General features: G+C 46.0%; 1 protein-coding gene across 4 annotated transcripts in view; it reads left to right on the top strand.

The window, feature by feature from the left end:
* ARNT (aryl hydrocarbon receptor nuclear translocator) overlaps window positions 1-19,017 on the top strand; it is a 42,985-nt gene that overhangs the window by 5,841 nt on the left and 18,127 nt on the right. For 2 of the 4 annotated variants that reach the window (XM_083416536.1, XM_083416535.1), the window contains exons 3-6: window positions 7,685-7,729; window positions 9,582-9,626; window positions 14,528-14,572; window positions 18,386-18,599. In XM_083416536.1, coding sequence (XP_083272662.1) covers window positions 7,685-7,729; window positions 9,582-9,626; window positions 14,528-14,572; window positions 18,386-18,599 — 349 coding nt within the window. The remainder of the gene's footprint in view (window positions 1-7,684; window positions 7,730-9,581; window positions 9,627-14,527; window positions 14,573-18,385; window positions 18,600-19,017) is intronic. The other 2 variants (XM_083416538.1, XM_083416537.1) reach the window with 1 other exon arrangement.

Genomic DNA, 19,017 nt, shown 5'->3' with positions numbered 1-19,017 from the left:
CATTAAGAATGCAATAAACATCAGTACATCCATCTTAAATAGAAATATTGCTCTAAGCCAGCCAAAATAAGTACACCTACGAGACTGATGCGTTTGTAGGAAGTGTGTTCAAATGTAGCCAGGGCTGGTGAGATTCTCAAGGCCATTTTGTGATAGACAGCCTTCCAAGTTCGAAGTTTTAAGTTTCTTGGCTACCACGAAGGCTCACAAATTCCACTTTTGCTGTCCTGCCCTTTAATCTCCATGCTACAGGAATGTAGTTCAAAAATACATTAGCATCTGCAAATATGTTTGCTGGTACAGCAAGCCCACAACCTACACACATTTAACTTGTGCGCATTCAGTTTTATGCACTTGGCCAAAATAAAAATAAAAAGTGGACGGGCATCTGAGAAAAAAGACTTGGGCAATCCCACCCACCGCTGAACCCAGTGTGCTTTGACTTTAAGTAATTTTTGGCTTCAGGCGCAATCTCTGGAATGTAACCCCTGCACAAGTTGCGGGCTTACTGTACAAAAATTGGTACGGGCAGCAACTTCAGACATTTCCCGTTCGTCCACACACGCCTCCCTCCTTCCATGCAAACAGAAGATGGCATCACAGTTCAGCAGACACATCCCAGCCAGGAAGAAACAGTTGAAGGCACGAAGCAGGACTATGAGGGGTGTGGCCTATTGGGAGAGGGCGTGGCCTGCAGGAGGGTCTTGGAATCCAGATAGTGAGGCCGGGAGGGCTACATTTAGGCTACCTGCTTGTTTTTAGAGTTTGTTGTTATTTATTGGGAGCATTTGAACCAGCCGAAAAGGTTCTCAGCGTGGCTTACATACTATCCATTAAAACAAGGCAGTCTCTGCCACAGCCTTACAAAAAAGCATGACACACAAGGGAAAAGGGACGGGGAGGGAAAAGGGGAAAAAATCAAACTCAGGCACCAATTCTTAAATATCTCCTCTTATAATGACCAAGTGCTAGCACAATTCAGGGGTAGGAGCAGGCGCCTGATGCAGCTGGGGCGTCGGCAAAGCTGTTGGGATGAGCCTCTTCCCATCTCTCCTGCTGAGGCAAAACCAGCTTGGTGCCTGCCCCCCCCCGATGTTGTTGGACTACAACTCCCATCATCCTTTATTGTTGTCCTTGCTGGCGTTGTGGCTGATGGGAGCTGGCGTCCAAGAACAGGTACAGGGCCCCTCTTTTGCTGCCTCTGGGAAGAGTTTTGGGATGAGCTGAGACCAGGCCAGGTGGGAGGAGGTACAGTAAACCCTACACCTAAATTTCAACATCCTTGGGGGACTTCCGAGTTGAGCGCCAGCGATCATGGCGGCCCCCTGCTGAGCACCGGAGGGGGAGCTCCGAAAAAAACAGGGTTCTACCGCTACGGCGACGTGGTGAACCCCTGAAAACGTAGGCGGAGGAAGCCTACGTCCGTGGGACTCGGCGGGCACCAACAGCGATCCCCTAAAACGTTTCTGGGGCTCAGGAAGAGCTCCGGAGTGTGGAGGGGGTAACGCGGTGCTGAGAGTCAATCGCTTCTTTTTCGGAGAGACGTCGCACAGCCGTGATCGGAGGAGCGCTCAACTTCTTCTTGGGACAAATTGGATTATAAAAGAACTTTCCGTGAGTAGGAGAATTACAAATTTTAAAAGGGAAAGAAACAAATTAAGGAACTTTTGGATTTGGCAAGTTAAAAAAGCAAGCTAAATTAGAACCGAAGCGGTAAGGTTTAACCAGGAAGTCAGCCTTCCGCTCTGTATATAGCTGGAAACAAAGACTTTTGCGTGCCAAACCTTTAAAAGTGCTTTTGAAGAAACGGAATCTGGCGTTTTGATAAGGATCTTTTCCCCCCCTAAGTGGCAGGGAAAAGGGGGGGAAGGACTGGAAACTGTATTGCCTGCGTAAGAAAGAGCTGACTGTGGGGGAACCACCGCCCGGCGCGCCCGGCGCGCCCAGAACCACCGCCCGGCGCGCCCGGCTCTGATCTGTCAATCTGAAAACACAGGGTAAAGGAGGGACTGTGGAGAGAGACTCTGAGATTTTAAGCTCTGCAAACTGGATTATACTGTTAAAAGCTGAGACTGTTTAAGTCTTGTTACTGGGAGGAATTAGCTGCAAAGTTGCTGGGAAGGAGAAGGAGAAGACGGGAGCCATTGTTCCCAGGGGCTATTGTATCCCCCTGGTGGACATAAGGATTGTTACAAAGACTGATACAAAGAAACAGAAAGCAACTGGGAATTTTCCACTGTTTGGTTTTAAAATCTGACAGCTTGCTGCAGCTGGGAAAGTGACTGGGGACTTTCCACTGTTTTGACTTCAAGTCTGACAGCTAGCCTCAGCTGAGAGTGACCTTGAAATAAGTTGCTGTGGTATGGCAAGTGATAAGGGAAAAGTAGACCAGCTGCAGGAGAAGACTACAAGATCTGGGAAAACCTTTTACTCAGGAAGAAGAGCCTCTATACCTGACCCAATTGGAGGTGCATCTGTACAACCTAAACCAAAAGCCATGTCTTCAACTGAGGACCTTTTCAATACAGGATTTGCAAAAATTCAAGAATCATTAAATAAATTGACAGAGGAGGTTGTAGAAACAAACAAAAAGGTGTCAGAGACATCTTCTAAAATAGATCAAAATACAGCTTGTATTAAACAAAATACGAATTTAATTCAGCAATTATTGCAGGAGTCATCAAAAACAAGGAAAATTGCAGAAGAAGCTAAAGCAGCTGCAGAGGCCGCAGAAGAAAAAATACCACTGATTAACAGGCAACTAGAGGACTATAGAACAAGATTTTCCATGCTTGAATTAAAAGATAAACAAACGAATCTCAGGATCAGATCCTTGCCAGAAATTGAAAAAGAAGGTCTTAAGGAATTTCTTGCACAGGAATTTGCAGATTTCTGGAAACTGGATCTGGATAAAGAAGAAATCAAAATAGTAAGTGCTTTCCGACTGGGTAAAACAAGCAGGAGAATCAAGACAAGAGACTGTTTGGTCACCTTTGGATCTAAAGAGGAGAGAGATAAAATTTTGGGACTACATTTCCAAAGGCCTTTGGAAGTTGATGAATCAAGAGTGGAATTGTTCAGGGACATCCCCAAACATCTCTTAGACCTCAGATCTAGCTACAGAGACTTGGTCACACAGCTGAGAAAGAACAACATCATCTTTAGGTGGGAGTTCCCTGAAGGGCTTTCGTTTAGTATAAAAGGAAGGAAAATAAAAATAAAATCAGTGGAAGATAAAGACAGATTTTTAAAGGACTACGAGGAGGACTTACAGAAGGAATTCTTTAAAGACCAAGACCCGTCCGATACACAAGAGAGAAAAAGGAGAGATATAGCTAAAGCAATCTTGGATTTGGACAAGACGACACCACCGGGACCAGAAGAGAAAGAAGACACATTGGGAGCTTCTGGAGGAATATAGCAGACCAATTTCAAGATGTCTCTGCAACTATTAAGCTGGAACTGCAACGGTCTAAACGTGGTTTCTAAGAGAAAATCAATTTTTCACATTTTAAGAAAAGAACAATTGGACTTGATTTGTTTACAGGAAACACATGTAACTAGGCTCCATAGAAAAATTCTAATTAATAAAAGACTAGGTCAAGAGTTTATTTCATCGGACAAAGTTAAAAAAAGAGGAGTGGTGGTATATGCAAAAGAGAGCCTAGCACCAAAATTAATTTTTAAAGATGAACAAGGAAGATATTTGGCAATTGAAATTCAACACCATGGACAGAAATATCTGATTGTTGGCGTATACGCACCGAACGAAGGAAAATTGGAATTTTTCAAAAAGTTACATGAGACATTGATGGACTATCTGGAGTACAATGTGATCTTGATGGGAGATATGAATGGAGTTGTTTCTACAAATATGGACAAGGCACAACGGCAGGTAGTCACCAAAGATGGGAGACTACCGAAAACCTTTTTTGAACTGACTGATAACCTGGACTTGGTGGATATCTGGAGAACCAAAAATCCTTTAGAAAGAGAAGGAACCTTCTTTTCTGAAGCCAAAAAGACATGGACAAGAATTGACCAAATCTGGATCACAAGAGGACTGGCACCAAAGACAAAAAAAGTAGAAATCTGCCCAAAGACTTACTCCGACCACAATGCTGTAAAGATGGTAATGAACTTACAACCAACTGGTTCTTTCAGATGGAGGATGAATGACTCTCTGTTTAGAGATGAGGAAATAACCAAGAAAGCCCAGAAAACTCTGAAAGACTATTTTGAGATAAATTTAAACACTACGGTGGAAAAAAGAACTGTATGGGACGCAAGTAAAGCTGTTATGAGAGGATTTTTGATACAACAGAACGCACTCAAGAAGAGATTACAACAGGAAAAAAGAGAAAAGATATTGGAAAAGATTAAGGAAGGTGAAAAAAGACTGAGATCAAATCCAAAATCACAACAAATCTTGAGAGAGATAAAGTTATATCAAGTACAATACATGCAAATGATAAATCAAGAGATTGAATGGAAGGTCAGACAAATGAGACAAAGAACTTTCGAATCAGCAAACAAATGTGGAAAGTTATTGGCATGGCAAATAAAGAAGAGACAGAAAATGAATACAATAACAAATTTAGAAGAGGAAGGAAGAATTATTCAGAACCCAGTGGAAATTAGGAGTACCTTTCAAAGATACTTTAAACAGCTTTATTCACAACAACCACAGAAGGAAGCAGATATGGAGGAATTCTTGAAAGAAAATGGGCTACCGGAAATATCTCAAGAAAGTAAATTTAAATTGAGCTGCAGGATAACAGAACAAGAGGTAGAGAGCGCCATCCAAAATATGAAACTTGGCAAGTCCCCAGGACCTGATGGGTTGACGGCAAGATATTATAAATCAATGAAAGACTGGCTAATTCAACCCTTGAAGGATATATGTAATGACATATTACAGGGGAAAAGGACACCAGAAACGTGGAAAGAAGCTTTTGTGACTCTCATACCAAAGACAGAATCGGAAAAACACCAACTTAAGAACTACCGGCCTATATCATTACTTAATGTGGATTATAAAATTTTTGCTGACATTTTGGCTAGAAGATTAAAGAGGGTTTTAGCGGAGGAGATTCACAAGGACCAAGCAGGCTTTCTCCCAGGAAGGTACCTATCTGATAATGTAAGGAATATAATTGACATTTTGGAACTTTTACAGGAAAGAATAAACACAAAAGCAGCTTTAGTATTTGTGGATGCGGAGAAAGCCTTTGATAACATTTCTTGGGGTTTTATGAAAAAGAATCTCCATAGTATGGGGGTAGGCCAAGAGTTCGAAAATGGTATAGGTGCAATCTACTCTGAACAAAAAGCAAAATTAATTGTTAACAATGTTTTGACTGAAGAGTTCAGAATAGAAAAAGGAACACGACAAGGTTGTCCTATTTCCCCTCTGCTTTTTATATCGGTCCTGGAGGTGTTGCTGAATATGATTAGAAAGGACCAGATGGTAAGAGGGATACAGGTCGGAGTTAAACAATTTAAATTAAGAGCATTTGCAGATGACTTGGTTTTGACATTGCAGGAGCCAGAGTCCAGTGTGAAGAGGGTTTTAGAACTGATTCAAGAGTTTGGTCGATTAGCAGGTTTTAAACTCAACAAAACAAAAACTAAGGTTTTGACAAAGAATCTAACAGAAAAAGAGAAAGAAAGGTTTCAGAATGAGACAGGTTTGACAGTGGTGAAAAAAGTGAAATATCTGGGAATTATTATGACCTCAAAAAATGGGAACTTATATAAGGATAACTACGAAAAATGTTGGATGGAGATAAAAAAAGATCTAGATATATGGTCTAATCTAAAACTCTCACTGTTAGGTCGTATTGCTGTGATAAAGATGAATGTATTGCCAAAAATGTTATTTTTGTTCCAGACACTGCAGATTATTGATAAAATGGACTGTTTCAAGAAGTGGCAGAAAGATATATCCAGATTTGTCTGGCAGGGCAAAAAGCCAAGAATAAAATTTAAAATATTAACAGATGCAAAGGAAAGAGGAGGCTTTGCCCTGCCAGACTTGAAACTTTACTATGAAGCAGCAGCTTTTTGCTGGCTGAAAGAATGGCTACTTCTTGAAAATACAGATATACTGGACTTAGAAGGATTCAATAATGCGTTTGGGTGGCATGCTTACTTATGGTATGACAAGGTTAAAGTTCACAGAATGTTTAAGATTCACATTGTCAGGAAAGCATTGTTTAATGTATGGATTAGATATAAGGATTTCTTTGAAAATAAGACTCCAAGGTGGTTATCTCCGATGGAAGCAAAAGCAGTCAAAAAACTCAATATGGAGGCCAATTGGCCAAAATATTGGGAGATACTAGAACAAGATGGAGACAAATTGAAACTGCAGAGTTTTGACAAATTAAAAAGTAAAGTCCGTGATTGGCTCCACTATCATCAGATAATGGAGGCATATAAATTGGATAGAAAAATTGGCTTCCAGGTGGAAAAATCAAAATTGGAAACAGAATTGCTAGAACCCAAAACTAAGGTATTGTCAAGAATGTATAATCTGCTGCTGAAATGGAATACACAGGATGAGGAAGTGAAATCAGTAATGATTAAATGGGCACAAGATGTGGGTCACAACATAATGCTAGCCGACTGGGAACGGTTATGGACCACTGGGCTAAAGTTTACGGCATGTAATGCCCTAAGAGAAAATATTATGAAAATGATATACAGATGGTACATAACACCAGTCAAACTAGCAAAAATTTATCATATGCCCGATAACAAATGTTGGAAATGTAAAGAAACTGAAGGTACTTTTTTTCATCTCTGGTGGACATGCCCAAGGATTAAGACCTTTTGGGAGATGATCTATAATGAACTGAAGAAAGTATTTAAATACACATTCCCAAAGAAACCGGAGGCCTTTCTCCTGGGCATGGTCAACCAAGAGGTACGTATGAAAGACAGGATATTTTTTATGTACGCCACAACAGCAGCAAGAATACTTATTGCAAAGTATTGGAAGACACAAGAATTACCCACGCTGGAGGAATGGCAGATGAAAGTCATGGACTATATGGAATCCGCAGAAATGACTGGCAGAATCAGAGACCAGGGTGAAGAGACGGTGGAGGAAGATTGGAAGAAATTTAAAGACTATTTACAGAAACACTACAAGATTAATGAATGTTAAAATAACATCAGATTGAATGTAGAAGGTTATTGGAGTAAAATTTTAAGGATCAGAAGACCCAACATTCTAAGTTCTAAGCATTGAATAAGCTATATTAAGACATTCAAATCAGAAAAGAGGTTAATTATGACAGAGGGAAGGGATTTGTTGTTTAATTGTATGAATTGGAATACAGGGAAGGGAGACTCGGGGAAGTCAGAGAAACAAGTTAATGCAAGATTAATATGAAGATAAGATTGTTTTTATTTCTGTTTTTTGTAGTATGTTATGTTTGTGTAATTCTGTATGTTTTTGGTGTATTGTTTGTTGTTTTGTTTTGCTTTGTTGTCTTTTATGCAAAAACGAATAAAATATTTATAAAAAAAAAAAAAATTTCAACATCCTTGGAGCCCTCTTGAGTTTTAAGACTCTGCTTGGCTTTCATTTTCTTCACCTGCTGTTTGACTTGGGAGTCCGAGGGGGAGGTTTGTTGCAGCTGAGATAACAGTCGTTCTTGCTCTTGTTCTCCAGGCTCGATTTTGATGACGACGGAGAAGGGAACAGCAAATTTCTCAGGTGAGACGGACTTCCAGTGGCAAGGGGCTTGGGGACTTGTGCTGAGCCAAAGCGAGAGAGGGATCCGTCTTGTGAAAAGGCTCATCAGAAAATAGAAGGGAGTGGGACTTGGCTGTGCAAGAGCTGAGGTCAAATTCTTTTCTCTCTGGTATCCCTGATTGGCTGGGATGACTCATGTGTCTAGTGCAGGAAGCATCTCCTTCATTTACAGAAGGCTTTGCTTTGTCCTTAGTGATGCCAGTGCATAGCCAAGCTTGATAGGCTACGTAGTGCAGCAATATTGTCGTGTCTAGCGGAAGATCCCTGATGAGCATGGCTATGTAGAGCTGCAACATTATAATATCTTAAGAATGATATGTTTAGGCTGGAATGTGTGTGGAGTCTGGCGACCGAGATAATCAAGGGTCTGGGAACCAAGCCTTAGGAGGGACGATTGAGGGAGTTGGGCATGTTTAGCCTGCGGAAGAGAAAACTATGGGGTGATAAGATAGCCGTCTTCACATATCTGAAGGTCTGTCAAATGTAAGATGGAGTAAACTTATTTGCCACTGCTCCAGAGGGTGGGACCTGAAGCTGTGGGTTCAAGTTACAAGAAAGGAGATTCCAGCAAAACATCTGGAAGAACTTTCTGAGGGTAAGAGCTATCTGACAGTAGAACGGACTCCTTCAGAAGGTGTTGGGCTATCATCCATTGCAGGTTTTTAAACAGAAGTTGGATACATTCCTTTAGCTGTGATTCCTGCAGTGCAGATGTTTGAATTAGTCGAGCCTTGGGGTCCCGTCCAACCCCACACTTCTATGATTCCATGATCTAGCCTGGGATCCCTGATGAGCTAGGCTACGTAGTCCTGCAACACCATCTCATCCTGTATGGGATTCCTGATGAGCTACGGCTCTGAAACAGTCATTGTTCAAAAGCTTAATCTCTTCAAGCCACAGTCTCATTGTCTGTAGGAGATCCAGGCTGGCAGGTCTTCTGAGCATGCATTTCTTAGCCAGTTAGTTGGTTTCATAAAATTTATATACCGCTGGGCTGTAAAAACCTCAAAGCAGTTTACAAAAAGGTGAATCAAGACAAATTCACCACCATACTGTACTTTGTTTCAAAAGAAGGCGACTAAAAGAAAAAGACTGTACAAAGCGCCCGCCCACATAGACCTGAGCTGCTGTATTTGCAGACAAAATATTTGCACATACAGTGGTACCTCGGGTGAAGAACTTAATTCATTCCGGAGGTCCGTTCTTAACCTGAAACTGTTCTTAACCTGAGGTACCACTTTAGCTAATGGGGCCTGCCGCGCCGCTGCCGCACGATTTCTGTTCTCATCCTGAAGCAAAGTTCTTAACCCGAGGTGCTATTTCTGGGTTAGTGGAGTCTGTAACCTGAAGCGTCTGTAACCCGAGGTACCACTGTACATTCATACCTCATGTTATGTTTGCTTCAGGTTGTGCGTTTTCAAGTTGCGTCCTGTGGCGACTTGGAAGTAATGGAATGGGTTACTCGGGCTTTGCTGCTCGCGCATGCGCAGACGCGCAAAATGACGTCACGCGTATGCGCAGAAGCTGCAAATCGTGGGTTGCGTTCTTTTCAGGTTGCGAACGGGACTCTGGAACGGATCCCATTCGCAACCAGAGGTACCACTGTATAACATTTACATTGCAAATAAAGAATAATATTATTCTTCCAAGAACGGTGACTTGCCAAGACTTGGAATTCTAATGATCAGGATGAAACAGTCTCCCAAGTCTCAGCAGTTGTGGCCCAGGCCGTTGTCCAAAGAGGCACAGGCCGTTCCGTGCTGTTCGAAGCTGCCCTTTTCTCATGTCTTCCTTCTCCCGATTCTTCTCCTAGGTGCGATGATGACCAGCTCCCGAACGACAAGGAGCGGTTTGCTAGGTAAGGCTTCCTCCAGCGCCTCTGCCCTGCAGGAGCCATGGAGGCCCAGGCGCTGTACCATTGGCATGTGCCACTTACCTGAGCTCCAGGTGGCCTTTCATCCATCCAGCTCAAAGCATCCCATGTGATCCAGCCCTCCTTCCCTCCCTCCCCCTGCGCCTTCTCCCGCCTCCCAATCCCTCCGAAAACTCTGCCTTTGAAACAGCAAAGCAAATAGCCTCTTTCTCAAAATTTGGGGTATGGGGGGTGGCTGGAGCAATTTTCAGTTTGTTTTTACATATGGCTAATTAGAAGAATGCAGCTGCTCTTTTGGGGAGGGGGTGCGGCAGGCTGCAAAGCCAGGGTTTTAAAAATCATTGTTACTTGTTGCTTTTTAAATGGCAAAGCTCTCAGAGCAGCTTGCTCCTGGGGGGAAAGAGACAGAAGGCAGGCACTGGGTGGGGAAACGGAGGCAGGACTAAGGGGCTGGGGAGAAAGAGAAGGCAAACACCAGGTGGTAAACTGAGGCAGGGGTGGGATGGGAAGCTGGCGGAAGCTGGGCGTAAATAACAGAGGGAAGGAGGCGCCTGATGGGAAAGTGAGACATAAATTTTAAAAATTTAAATCCTGTTTGTTTGGACCTTCCACACTGTCTCAACAGGCAGGCCAAGGCGTTTGCTCATATCCGGTTGCCTGAGGTCAGGCTATTCTTTCCTCATACCTGCAGCCATCCAGCGACTTCTTTTTAATCCCTGGCCTGCTTCGGAACGGATTGCGCAAACGTCTTAAATTGGAGGGGGGATTTTTCTTCCTGTTCCTCTTCTTCCTCTTCAAAGATAGGCATCTCTGCCTCGCTGGCGAGAGAAACTGTTGCCCACAATGACTTTTAACACTCGCCTGCCTTGTGCAATCCTGGTTCGAAGTGAGGCCATTTTGCTGTTTAAAGGTCAAAAGCCGATCTTCTTTCTTCTTCCTTTTTTTTAAATCTGGGGAGCTGGCCCCCACCATCTGCCTGCCGTTATCTTTGGTGCCTGTCAGATACAGGAAATCTCTCTTAAGGGGCTGAGCTCTGTGAGTCACCAGGAGGAGCCAGTCAGCCTGGGCTCTTTGCCCAGATCCGAACCAAGCCTCAAAACGCTTTCACTGATGATTCTGGCTTGTTTCGCCAGTTTTCAGCATGGCAAAGAAGTCCTTTGTGGTTTGCCCAGTAACACCAGGGAATAACCTCCACCTCCTGCATCTGGCCTGGTCCAAGAAGGATGAAAACGGAAGTAGAGAACGGTGGCAATTTTCACAGATTAAACCTGTGCGGTTTCAACCTTGCGTGGTTGAAGGCCGGCCGGGTGAAATCACGCAAATTAAAAGCACGCAAGGTTCTTCCTGCATGAAAAGAGCTTTTAAGCTCCCTGACTTGGTGTGCTAGCTGCAGAAGTGCGAGATTTCACAAAAACTCAGGATAGCTCCACAGGATTTCGCGAGAGCAACCCAGAGCCGGTGTTCCAAACAGGCCTTGCCTGGTAAGCAAGGCGAGAGACCGCAAAAGCTCTTTTTGTGCCAGGTTTTCCTGGTGTGGAAAGCGCTTATAAACGCTCTGCCTTGCTTGGCGGGGCAGCCCCTCTCAAAAGGCCAGGGGTGCTGGCGCAGGGATGGCTCCAAGGTTTTGAGTATACACATTACTGTGTACGCACGGAACACTTGGAACCAAACCCCCACATAAGATGCCGTTGTACCATACCATCCTTGATACTTATTAAGGTGCATCTTCCACCCTACGCGTTAGGCCCGTCCCCCAGTTGCACGATCCATCATACTGGGATCACTCAGAGGGTTATTTACTCCCGTCTTCAAAACGGGTGCCCTCATGGAAGGATGCAATTAATGGGGGATTCCAACACCCGCGGTAACAAGGACTTAGCTCAGGGGTCAGCAAACTTTTTCAGCAGGGGGCCGGTCCACTGTCCCTCAGACCTTGTGGGGGGCCGGACTATATTTTGAAAAATATATATGAATGAATTCCTATGCCCCACAAATAACCCAGAAATGCATTTTAAATAAAAGGACACATTCTACTCATGTAAAACAGGCTGATTCCTGGACCGTCCGCAGGCAGGATTGAGATGGCGACTGGGTCGGATCCGGCCCCCAGGCCTTAGTTTGCCTATTCATGACTTAGCTACCTTACTTAGTACGGAGACGGTCTTTTCCGATGGGGAGGAGGATCGGGTACATGAGCTGAAAGGACTGTAAAATAAAACTTTTGCTTCTTCACACGGCTCAACTATGGCACTTGCTCCCACAGTTGAGGGCCGCCAACTTGGATGCCTTCAAAAGAGGATTAGACAAATTCATGGAGGAGGAGAGTGCTATCGATGGCTCCTAGCCACAATGGCTATTCTCTGCCTCCACACTGGGAGCCAGCCATGCGTCTGGATAACAGTTGCAGGAAACCGCGGGGGCCGGTGGGGAGCTGCTCTGGCGCCCAAGTCCTGCTGGCGGCCTTCACACTCGGGCATCTGGATGGCCAGGATGCTCGACCAAATGGATCACTGGGCCTGATCCAGCAGCCTGGCTCTTCTGATCTCCCTAAGTTCTTCTTATTCATTTCGGTAATTTTTTTATCCTGCTCCCAGAGTGGCTTACACATCACTTTTCATTTTCATCTCTCTTTATCATTTCTGTTATATATTTTTGATTTTGCAATGTAAAAAGTATAACTTTTTAAAAAAAAAGATTTAACAGTCCTTTTTTAAAAAGGCACAAAAGGAAAAACTGAGTGGGAGGGAGGAGGAAAAATACAGGCTCGGGGTCAAGTTCTTCGTTGCAAGTTGATTACTAGCTGAGATGCAGTGGGAAGCAAAAGAAGTTACTGGCACCCAATGCAATATCCCTGCCTCACTTCGTAACTGTTTGCCTGCTCACAAGATTTCTGATTCTCAGTTCTGGAGGATTGCTTAGATTTTGAGAAGGGGTGGAGATTTCTCTGTTTCCTCCTCCTGCAAACCGCTCTGCTGGATTCGCATCAGTCGTTCGGGGGGGGGTGGCGGTGGGGCATTCTTTTAAAGCTGCAACCTGGGTTTCCTTCCCCCACCAAATCTGGCTTCAAACCCAGTTTTTTTTTTTAAGATTTGAAAGTGGCAAGTGGCAGGGCTTAAAAGGCAGCCTGGGTGCTACCACTGCTGTTTTAATTGGATAATTATTTGGGGAAGGTCTGCAGCTTCAGTGGCAGAATACCTGCTTTGCCTGCAGAAGGCCCCAGCATCTCCCAAGGTAGGGAGAGGGAAATATCCTGGTCTGAGACCTGGAGAGTCAGGGTGGACAGTTCTGAGTTAGGTGGCCTGACTCTGTATAAGGCAGCTTCCTATGCTCCTATTTTTAGCTGGTCCTTCCTTCAGAACCACGAGGACTAGAATCTTAGCTTATGCTTATGGAAGCTCAGTAGTAGAGCACCTGCTTTGCATTCAGAAGGTCCCGGGTTCAGTCCCCACTGGGGTCATCTTGGAAAGATTCGCTGCCTAAAACCCTGGAAAGCCACTGCCAGTCAGTGTGAACAGTACTGAACTAGACAGACCAGTACGAGGAACATTCCTGGCCCTTCCTGTGGTTTGCTTTCCTGTATTCCCCCAGGCGATTTGGACAGCGCTAAGGGGTCTGGCATTCCTTTGGCAGCGTGGATATTTCATGTGGCTCGGTGACCTTTCTTGGATGAACACTTTTAGGCTACTTGTTTTTAACACGTCCTTTATTGTCCGACTATATTTTGTATTTTGTGACATTTGCAAGTTGCTTCAGGACTCCTTTGGAAAGAGACAGTCGTTATTTTAAAAACTAACAGGAGGCAGCGGTTGAACCAGTTCCACCACAGGTTAAGAATTAAAAGTCTCAGGATTTTTTTTTCCTTTTTAAGTCTTCACGCAGTGCTGCAAAACCGTAACTAATATCCAATGTTTCCCCACTGAGAATTTTCCATTCCATATTATTATTATTATTAATCATCCCACCTTTCCTTTTTGGGATTTGGGAATGGTGTTCATAAAAGCTCGCCTTTGCCCTTCTCAACCCACATGGCTGTGTTTTGGTCACCAGCAAGGTGCTCTGCACGCTCTCAGAGGCCCTCTGCCTCTCATGCCTTTGCATACCCTAGTATTGGAACCAGGTCCTGGGGCTTACATTCTAGTGAGCTGCTCCAGCCTGTGGAACTGTTCCAAGTGCCACCTAAATATTTGCTGCACTCTTTTGGTATGGCAGCCCCCACACTTTGGAACTCCCTGCCTATTGACGCATCAGGCTGGCGCCTTTACTGTACTGTTCTTGATGCCTGGTAGAAACATTTTTATTTAGGCAAAGCCTCTCCAAGTACACAGACTTCTGTGTGTTTTACTCTGGGTTTTAGCTTAGCGCTATACACACACACAGGTCCCCCCCCCCCCATGCTTTCATTGTTTTATTCTTTTTGTAACATGCTTTGAGGTTGAGGTTTGTTTTACAATAATGCTCTCTGTATATATAGTGAAATAAAAATAAATAAATATATACATACATAGTGTCCTTTGTGGGGTCCTGCTGTGCCACCTGACTCGTCCTTCACTCGCTCCACACTATACTCTGGCCAGACTTTCTCCTCTTCCCTCACCGCTTGTTTTTTCTCTCTCCACCCTCATCCGTGTCTCTAACACGGTTTGCAAGCCCCTCTGGGCGGAGACCTTTTCCTCTCATGCGGGGCATACAGCACCCGGCCTGTAGCTGGTTCCAGAATGCCAGCAAAGTCATGACACCCCCCCCCCCACCTTCCGCTTCTTATTGCAGATAAATTGGGTCTCCTGTTACATTCCCTTCCCCCACCCTCCTTTCTTTTATTCCCCGTTACTTTAAAATACATTTTTTTCCTCCCCAGTTTTAGCTTAGCTCACCCCTTTTATTTCCAGGTCTGATGATGAGCAGAGCTCAGCGGATAAGGAAAGACTGGCCAGGTAGGAGAATGGAGATTTGGTTGTGTGTGTTTTTTATTTAAGCATGGCAAAGCAGAGCTCCTTCTCCTCCTCCTCCTCTTTTCCTCCTCTGTGACACCCCTCCCCGTCCGCCTCCTCTTAATAGTCTCCCTGCCCTCACCCGCTTCCTTCTTTAAATTGAGGTCTTGAACCCAAACACGAGACTTACCTGAAAAATCAGCACCTTTCCCGGTTTGGTTTGATGAGCGGCATGTTTGGCTCTCTTGCAGAAGCAGGGTGGGTGGCAAAATAAGGGCAAGGGGCTCAGCAGCGGCATTCATATGAACCCGGGTTCATTTCCCAGTTCCAGGTGGAGCTGCGAATGTTTCATGCCTGAAACCCTGGAGAACTTCAGCAGGTCAGTGTAGACAAGGCAGAGCTGGGCGGAACAAGGGCCTGGCTTGGTAGAAACCCTTAATTCAGAGCCATGAGGACTGGATTCTTACTTTATTTTAGGGTAAGGGCTGGGTTTCAGATCATTTGCTTTGCATGCAGAAGGTCCCCGGTATCTCCAGGTAGGAACAGGAATGCCCTCTTAAGTCTGAAATCTTGGAACGCTGCTGCCAGTCAGTGCCGACGATTCTGAGCTGGATGGACCAGTGGGCTGACTCTGTATAAGGCAGCTTTCTTTGTTCCTGCTCTACTGGCTTATGACGAAGCTGGCCTTTGTCAGCGGGTTGGCAGCTGGCATCGCTTATGCCTCATCTGGCTGCCTGATCAACAGGGGGCTTGATGGCAGGCTGGTTTTTTAATGGGGGGACCAAAAGGACTTTGGCTGCCACTCCTTGGCCGAGGTGGTCCTCTGTCAAAACTGGGGGGCAATTATAGAATTGGGTTGGAAGGGACCCCAAGGATCATCCAGTCCAACCTGCTGCAATGCAGGAATCTCAGCTAAAGCATCCATGGCAGATGGCCACCCAACCTCTGCTTAAACACCTCCAAGGAAGGAGAGCCCACCACTTCTAGTGGGAGTCTGTTCCACTGTCAAACAGCTCTTACTGTCAGAAAGTTCTTCCTGATGTTTAGCCTCAACCTCCTTTCTTGTAACTTGAAGCCATTGCCCTCCAGAGCAGGAGAAAACAAGCTTGTTCCCTCTTCCATGTGACAGCTCGTGAGATATTTGAAGATGCCTAGCATATCTCCTCTCAGGCTCCTCTTATCGCCAGTCCAAAGCCGCTGGCCCCTTGATTGCGATGCTTGGGGTGGGTGGGTGAGAGAGACGTTTAACCTGCATCAACAACAGTCCCACAGGTATCAGCGGCAAGCACGTTTAGAATCCTTTTTATTTTTGCAGCTTAATCTTAACTTCGGTGCTTGCGGCGGCACCTGAGCCTGCTGAGCGTGTTGAGGCTCTCTCCCTGCATCTACGTGGAAACCTTGAAATTTATTTATTGGTACCGTGCCCTTTCAGTAGAACTTGGGGGGTTTCTGTTGGGGTGTCTCTCGTTGGCTGCCGTGAGAATCGGACGCTGGACTAGGTGGGACCCCCTTGGTCTGATCCAGCAGCCAGGGTCTTCTGGAACCTCCAGGTCCAGAGGCAGTCTGTCTCACTTTCTAGGGGCATTGGGCGGCTGTGCAGATAGGATGCTGGACAAGACAGGCCTCCACTTTTGTGAGAATTTACGGCTGGACTCTTTTCATTTACTTCCAAACCGCCCACAACCTAGAAGAGCAAAGTCCCACCCGATGGATTGTGTTGGAGTCTTTCTTCAGGAGTTGGGGGAAGGCTTCCAGATGGCATGCCGTCTACGTGGGGTTTTGCTGTGGGGTAGAGTCATAGGGATGGAGCTGGCAAGGTGAAATTTCCCTCTGGGCTGGTTCAGAGGGAAAGGCCACAATCCACAATAGATCGAGCAGATAGCAAGCACAGAGGCTTGGTCCAAGTAGGATGATAATCCTGAACATAACTGAGAGCTAAAGATTTGTCATGTCCAAACCGTAGCAGAAAGCGAGTTGGAATATTGGGAGTATAGACCCCAAGGCAGGTAGAGAGAGAACGGCAACAGTTTCTGCAAGGTTGTTTTTCTGTAGTGTGTGTGTGTGTATGTGTTACAGCATTTCAGGACGATAAAGAAGGTCTAGAGAAAAGCACCTGTGTCCTCCAGGTGTTCTTGAACTCCCAACGCGCATCAGCCCCTGCCAGGCTGGCCCAGCGGTCAGTGTTGATGATGACATTGCTGGGAGTTGTAGTTCAACAGTTACCTTGGAGAGCCACTCCATTCCCTGGGCCGAAGATGCCTCCTGGGGCTGCAGCCGTCTCCCTCCCCCTTACGTCAGGTGTGGGGAAATCTCTGGCCCTCTGGGTGATGCTTGACTACAACTCCCATCATCATGCCTGGCCATTGGCCGTGCTTGCTGATGGGAGCTGTAGTTCAGCAACAGACTGGGAGCCATTGTGGTACAGTGGTCCATGTTGGACTAGGACCTTGTAGAGACCAGGGTTTGAATCCCCACTTAGCCACAAAGTAACCGTAGGCCAATCGCTGCCTCTCAGCCTCACCTACCTCACAGGGTTGTTGTGAGGATATAGTGGGGAGGGAGGAGAGCCATGTACTGTGAGCTCCTTGGGGTAAAGGAGGTGGGATCTAAGTGCAATCAATCAACCAATCAATCAGTCAATCAATCAGCAATGAATAAACAGCTGGAGGGCCAAAGGTTTCACCACACGGTTTGGATGGAGGAGAAGGCTCTTGAGGATCTGAAGGATTTCTTGTTGGGTGTCAAGATTCTCAGCTTTTTGTGGGCGCCCAATTCAGCCAAAGCCAAGATCTACCATGGTTACTCTGCGAGTCGCACTAGGCCCCCCCAACTTCTTGTGCAGAGAAGGGATGTAGGGGGTAGCGCTGGCGAGGAGTTCTGCAGAGAAGCCCATAAGGCCTCTCTGTGGAAAAGTTGCTCCCTTTTTTCGCTTCACTTGGTAGCTTTGTGTGTTTGTCCTGGGAAGCACGAGATCCCAGCCAAGGGTTGGACAATTCCAAGCCTACTTTTTTGTACATTAAAGAAAAAAATACTTGTTCCATCTTCACTCCACCATCCATCCAGTTCCATCTCCCATTCCATGCTTGCCACACACCGGACTCATTCCGTTGCCTCTAACCTGGTTCCTTTTTTCCTTGTAGGAAGCCCAGTGTAATCTTTTTTTTGGAGGGGAGGAGTGTTGGAAGGGTGGGTGGCTTTCACAGTCCGACCTGCGAACGTTTCCTTTAAAGTGGCCTTGCCACGCCTGAGGGCCTGGTTCGCACGTAACACTAAACTGTGGTTTGCTTAATCACAGGTTGACTATGCGTTACCCCACGGATGTTCCAACAAACCGTGGTTTGCTTCTCCAAAGCTCAGCTTGTTTCTCAGCTACTGAGATCCAGAGGCAGCCTGTCTCAATGCCTTTGGCCACCGTGAGAACAGGGTGCCAGACCACATGGGCCCCCAGTGGCCTGATCTGGCTACAGGGCTCTTTTCATGCTCTCAACTGCTGTGCCCTGTGAGCATCCCAAAGGCACCTAACTGGTTGCCAGTTGCCGGAAGCAGAAGCCAGCGCCCAATGGTCCTTTTGGCTCCAAGTGCAGTCGAGCTGCTTCTATGGTTGTTCCTGTTTTGAAGCGGCCGGAAGTTTCTCTTGCACCTTTCCTGTTGCATGTCCAGCATGAGAGTTTTGCAGCCTCTAACCACGATTCCTGGCCCCGCATCCATTCCTTTCCTCCTCCTCCTCCTCCTCTCGTACGCCCGTGCGCAGGGTTGGCCGCTGGAGCCTTGTGAACTAACCGGCCTGCCTCCTTTCGCCCTCCCGCCAACCTGCAGGGAGAACCACAGCGAGATCGAGCGCCGCCGGAGGAACAAGATGACGGCCTACATCACGGAGCTGTCAGACATGGTGCCCACCTGCAGCGCCCTGGCCCGCAAGCCAGACAAGCTCACCATCCTGCGCATGGCAGTCTCGCACATGAAGTCCCTGCGGGGCACCGGGAACACCTCCACTGACGGCACCTACAAGCCCTCTTTCCTCACTGACCAGGTACAGGCTATTAGATTTCTGTTTATGCCACTGTGCAGTTTTTGGAGTCACAAGACTCTGTTTACATTCCAGACTGTTGGAAGTCTCATGGGAGACGGATGTTGTTGTTACTGGTTTCCTGTTTCTTTGTCTCAGTTGGTTCACTGACTCTCACAGAGAGAGGGTGTATATTCTTTTCTGTCTGCATAGTTAGAACTAAAACCTAGCAATGTAGTTTATATTTCTCGTCCTTCTGCTGCTTGGATACTCTGCGTAATGAGGGAACATGCCTGAAGCCTCATCAAAGGCTTAGGTCGTTAATCACAGTCGGAGGAACGTCCAAGGAGGAGTAGCTCAGCCATACGGAATTCCGACACAGGCGTTCCCCCCCCCCCAGCGGGGGTTACGTACAGGGCCTTCGTGTGCGTAAGTAGGGAGC

Source organism: Podarcis tiliguerta (assembly GCF_965153285.1).
Source record: "Podarcis tiliguerta genome assembly, chromosome: 16".
Taxonomy (NCBI): Eukaryota; Metazoa; Chordata; class Lepidosauria; order Squamata; family Lacertidae; genus Podarcis; species Podarcis tiliguerta.
The sequence above is the reverse complement of the archived record's forward strand: the minus strand, read 5'-3'. Positions and strand labels throughout refer to the sequence as shown.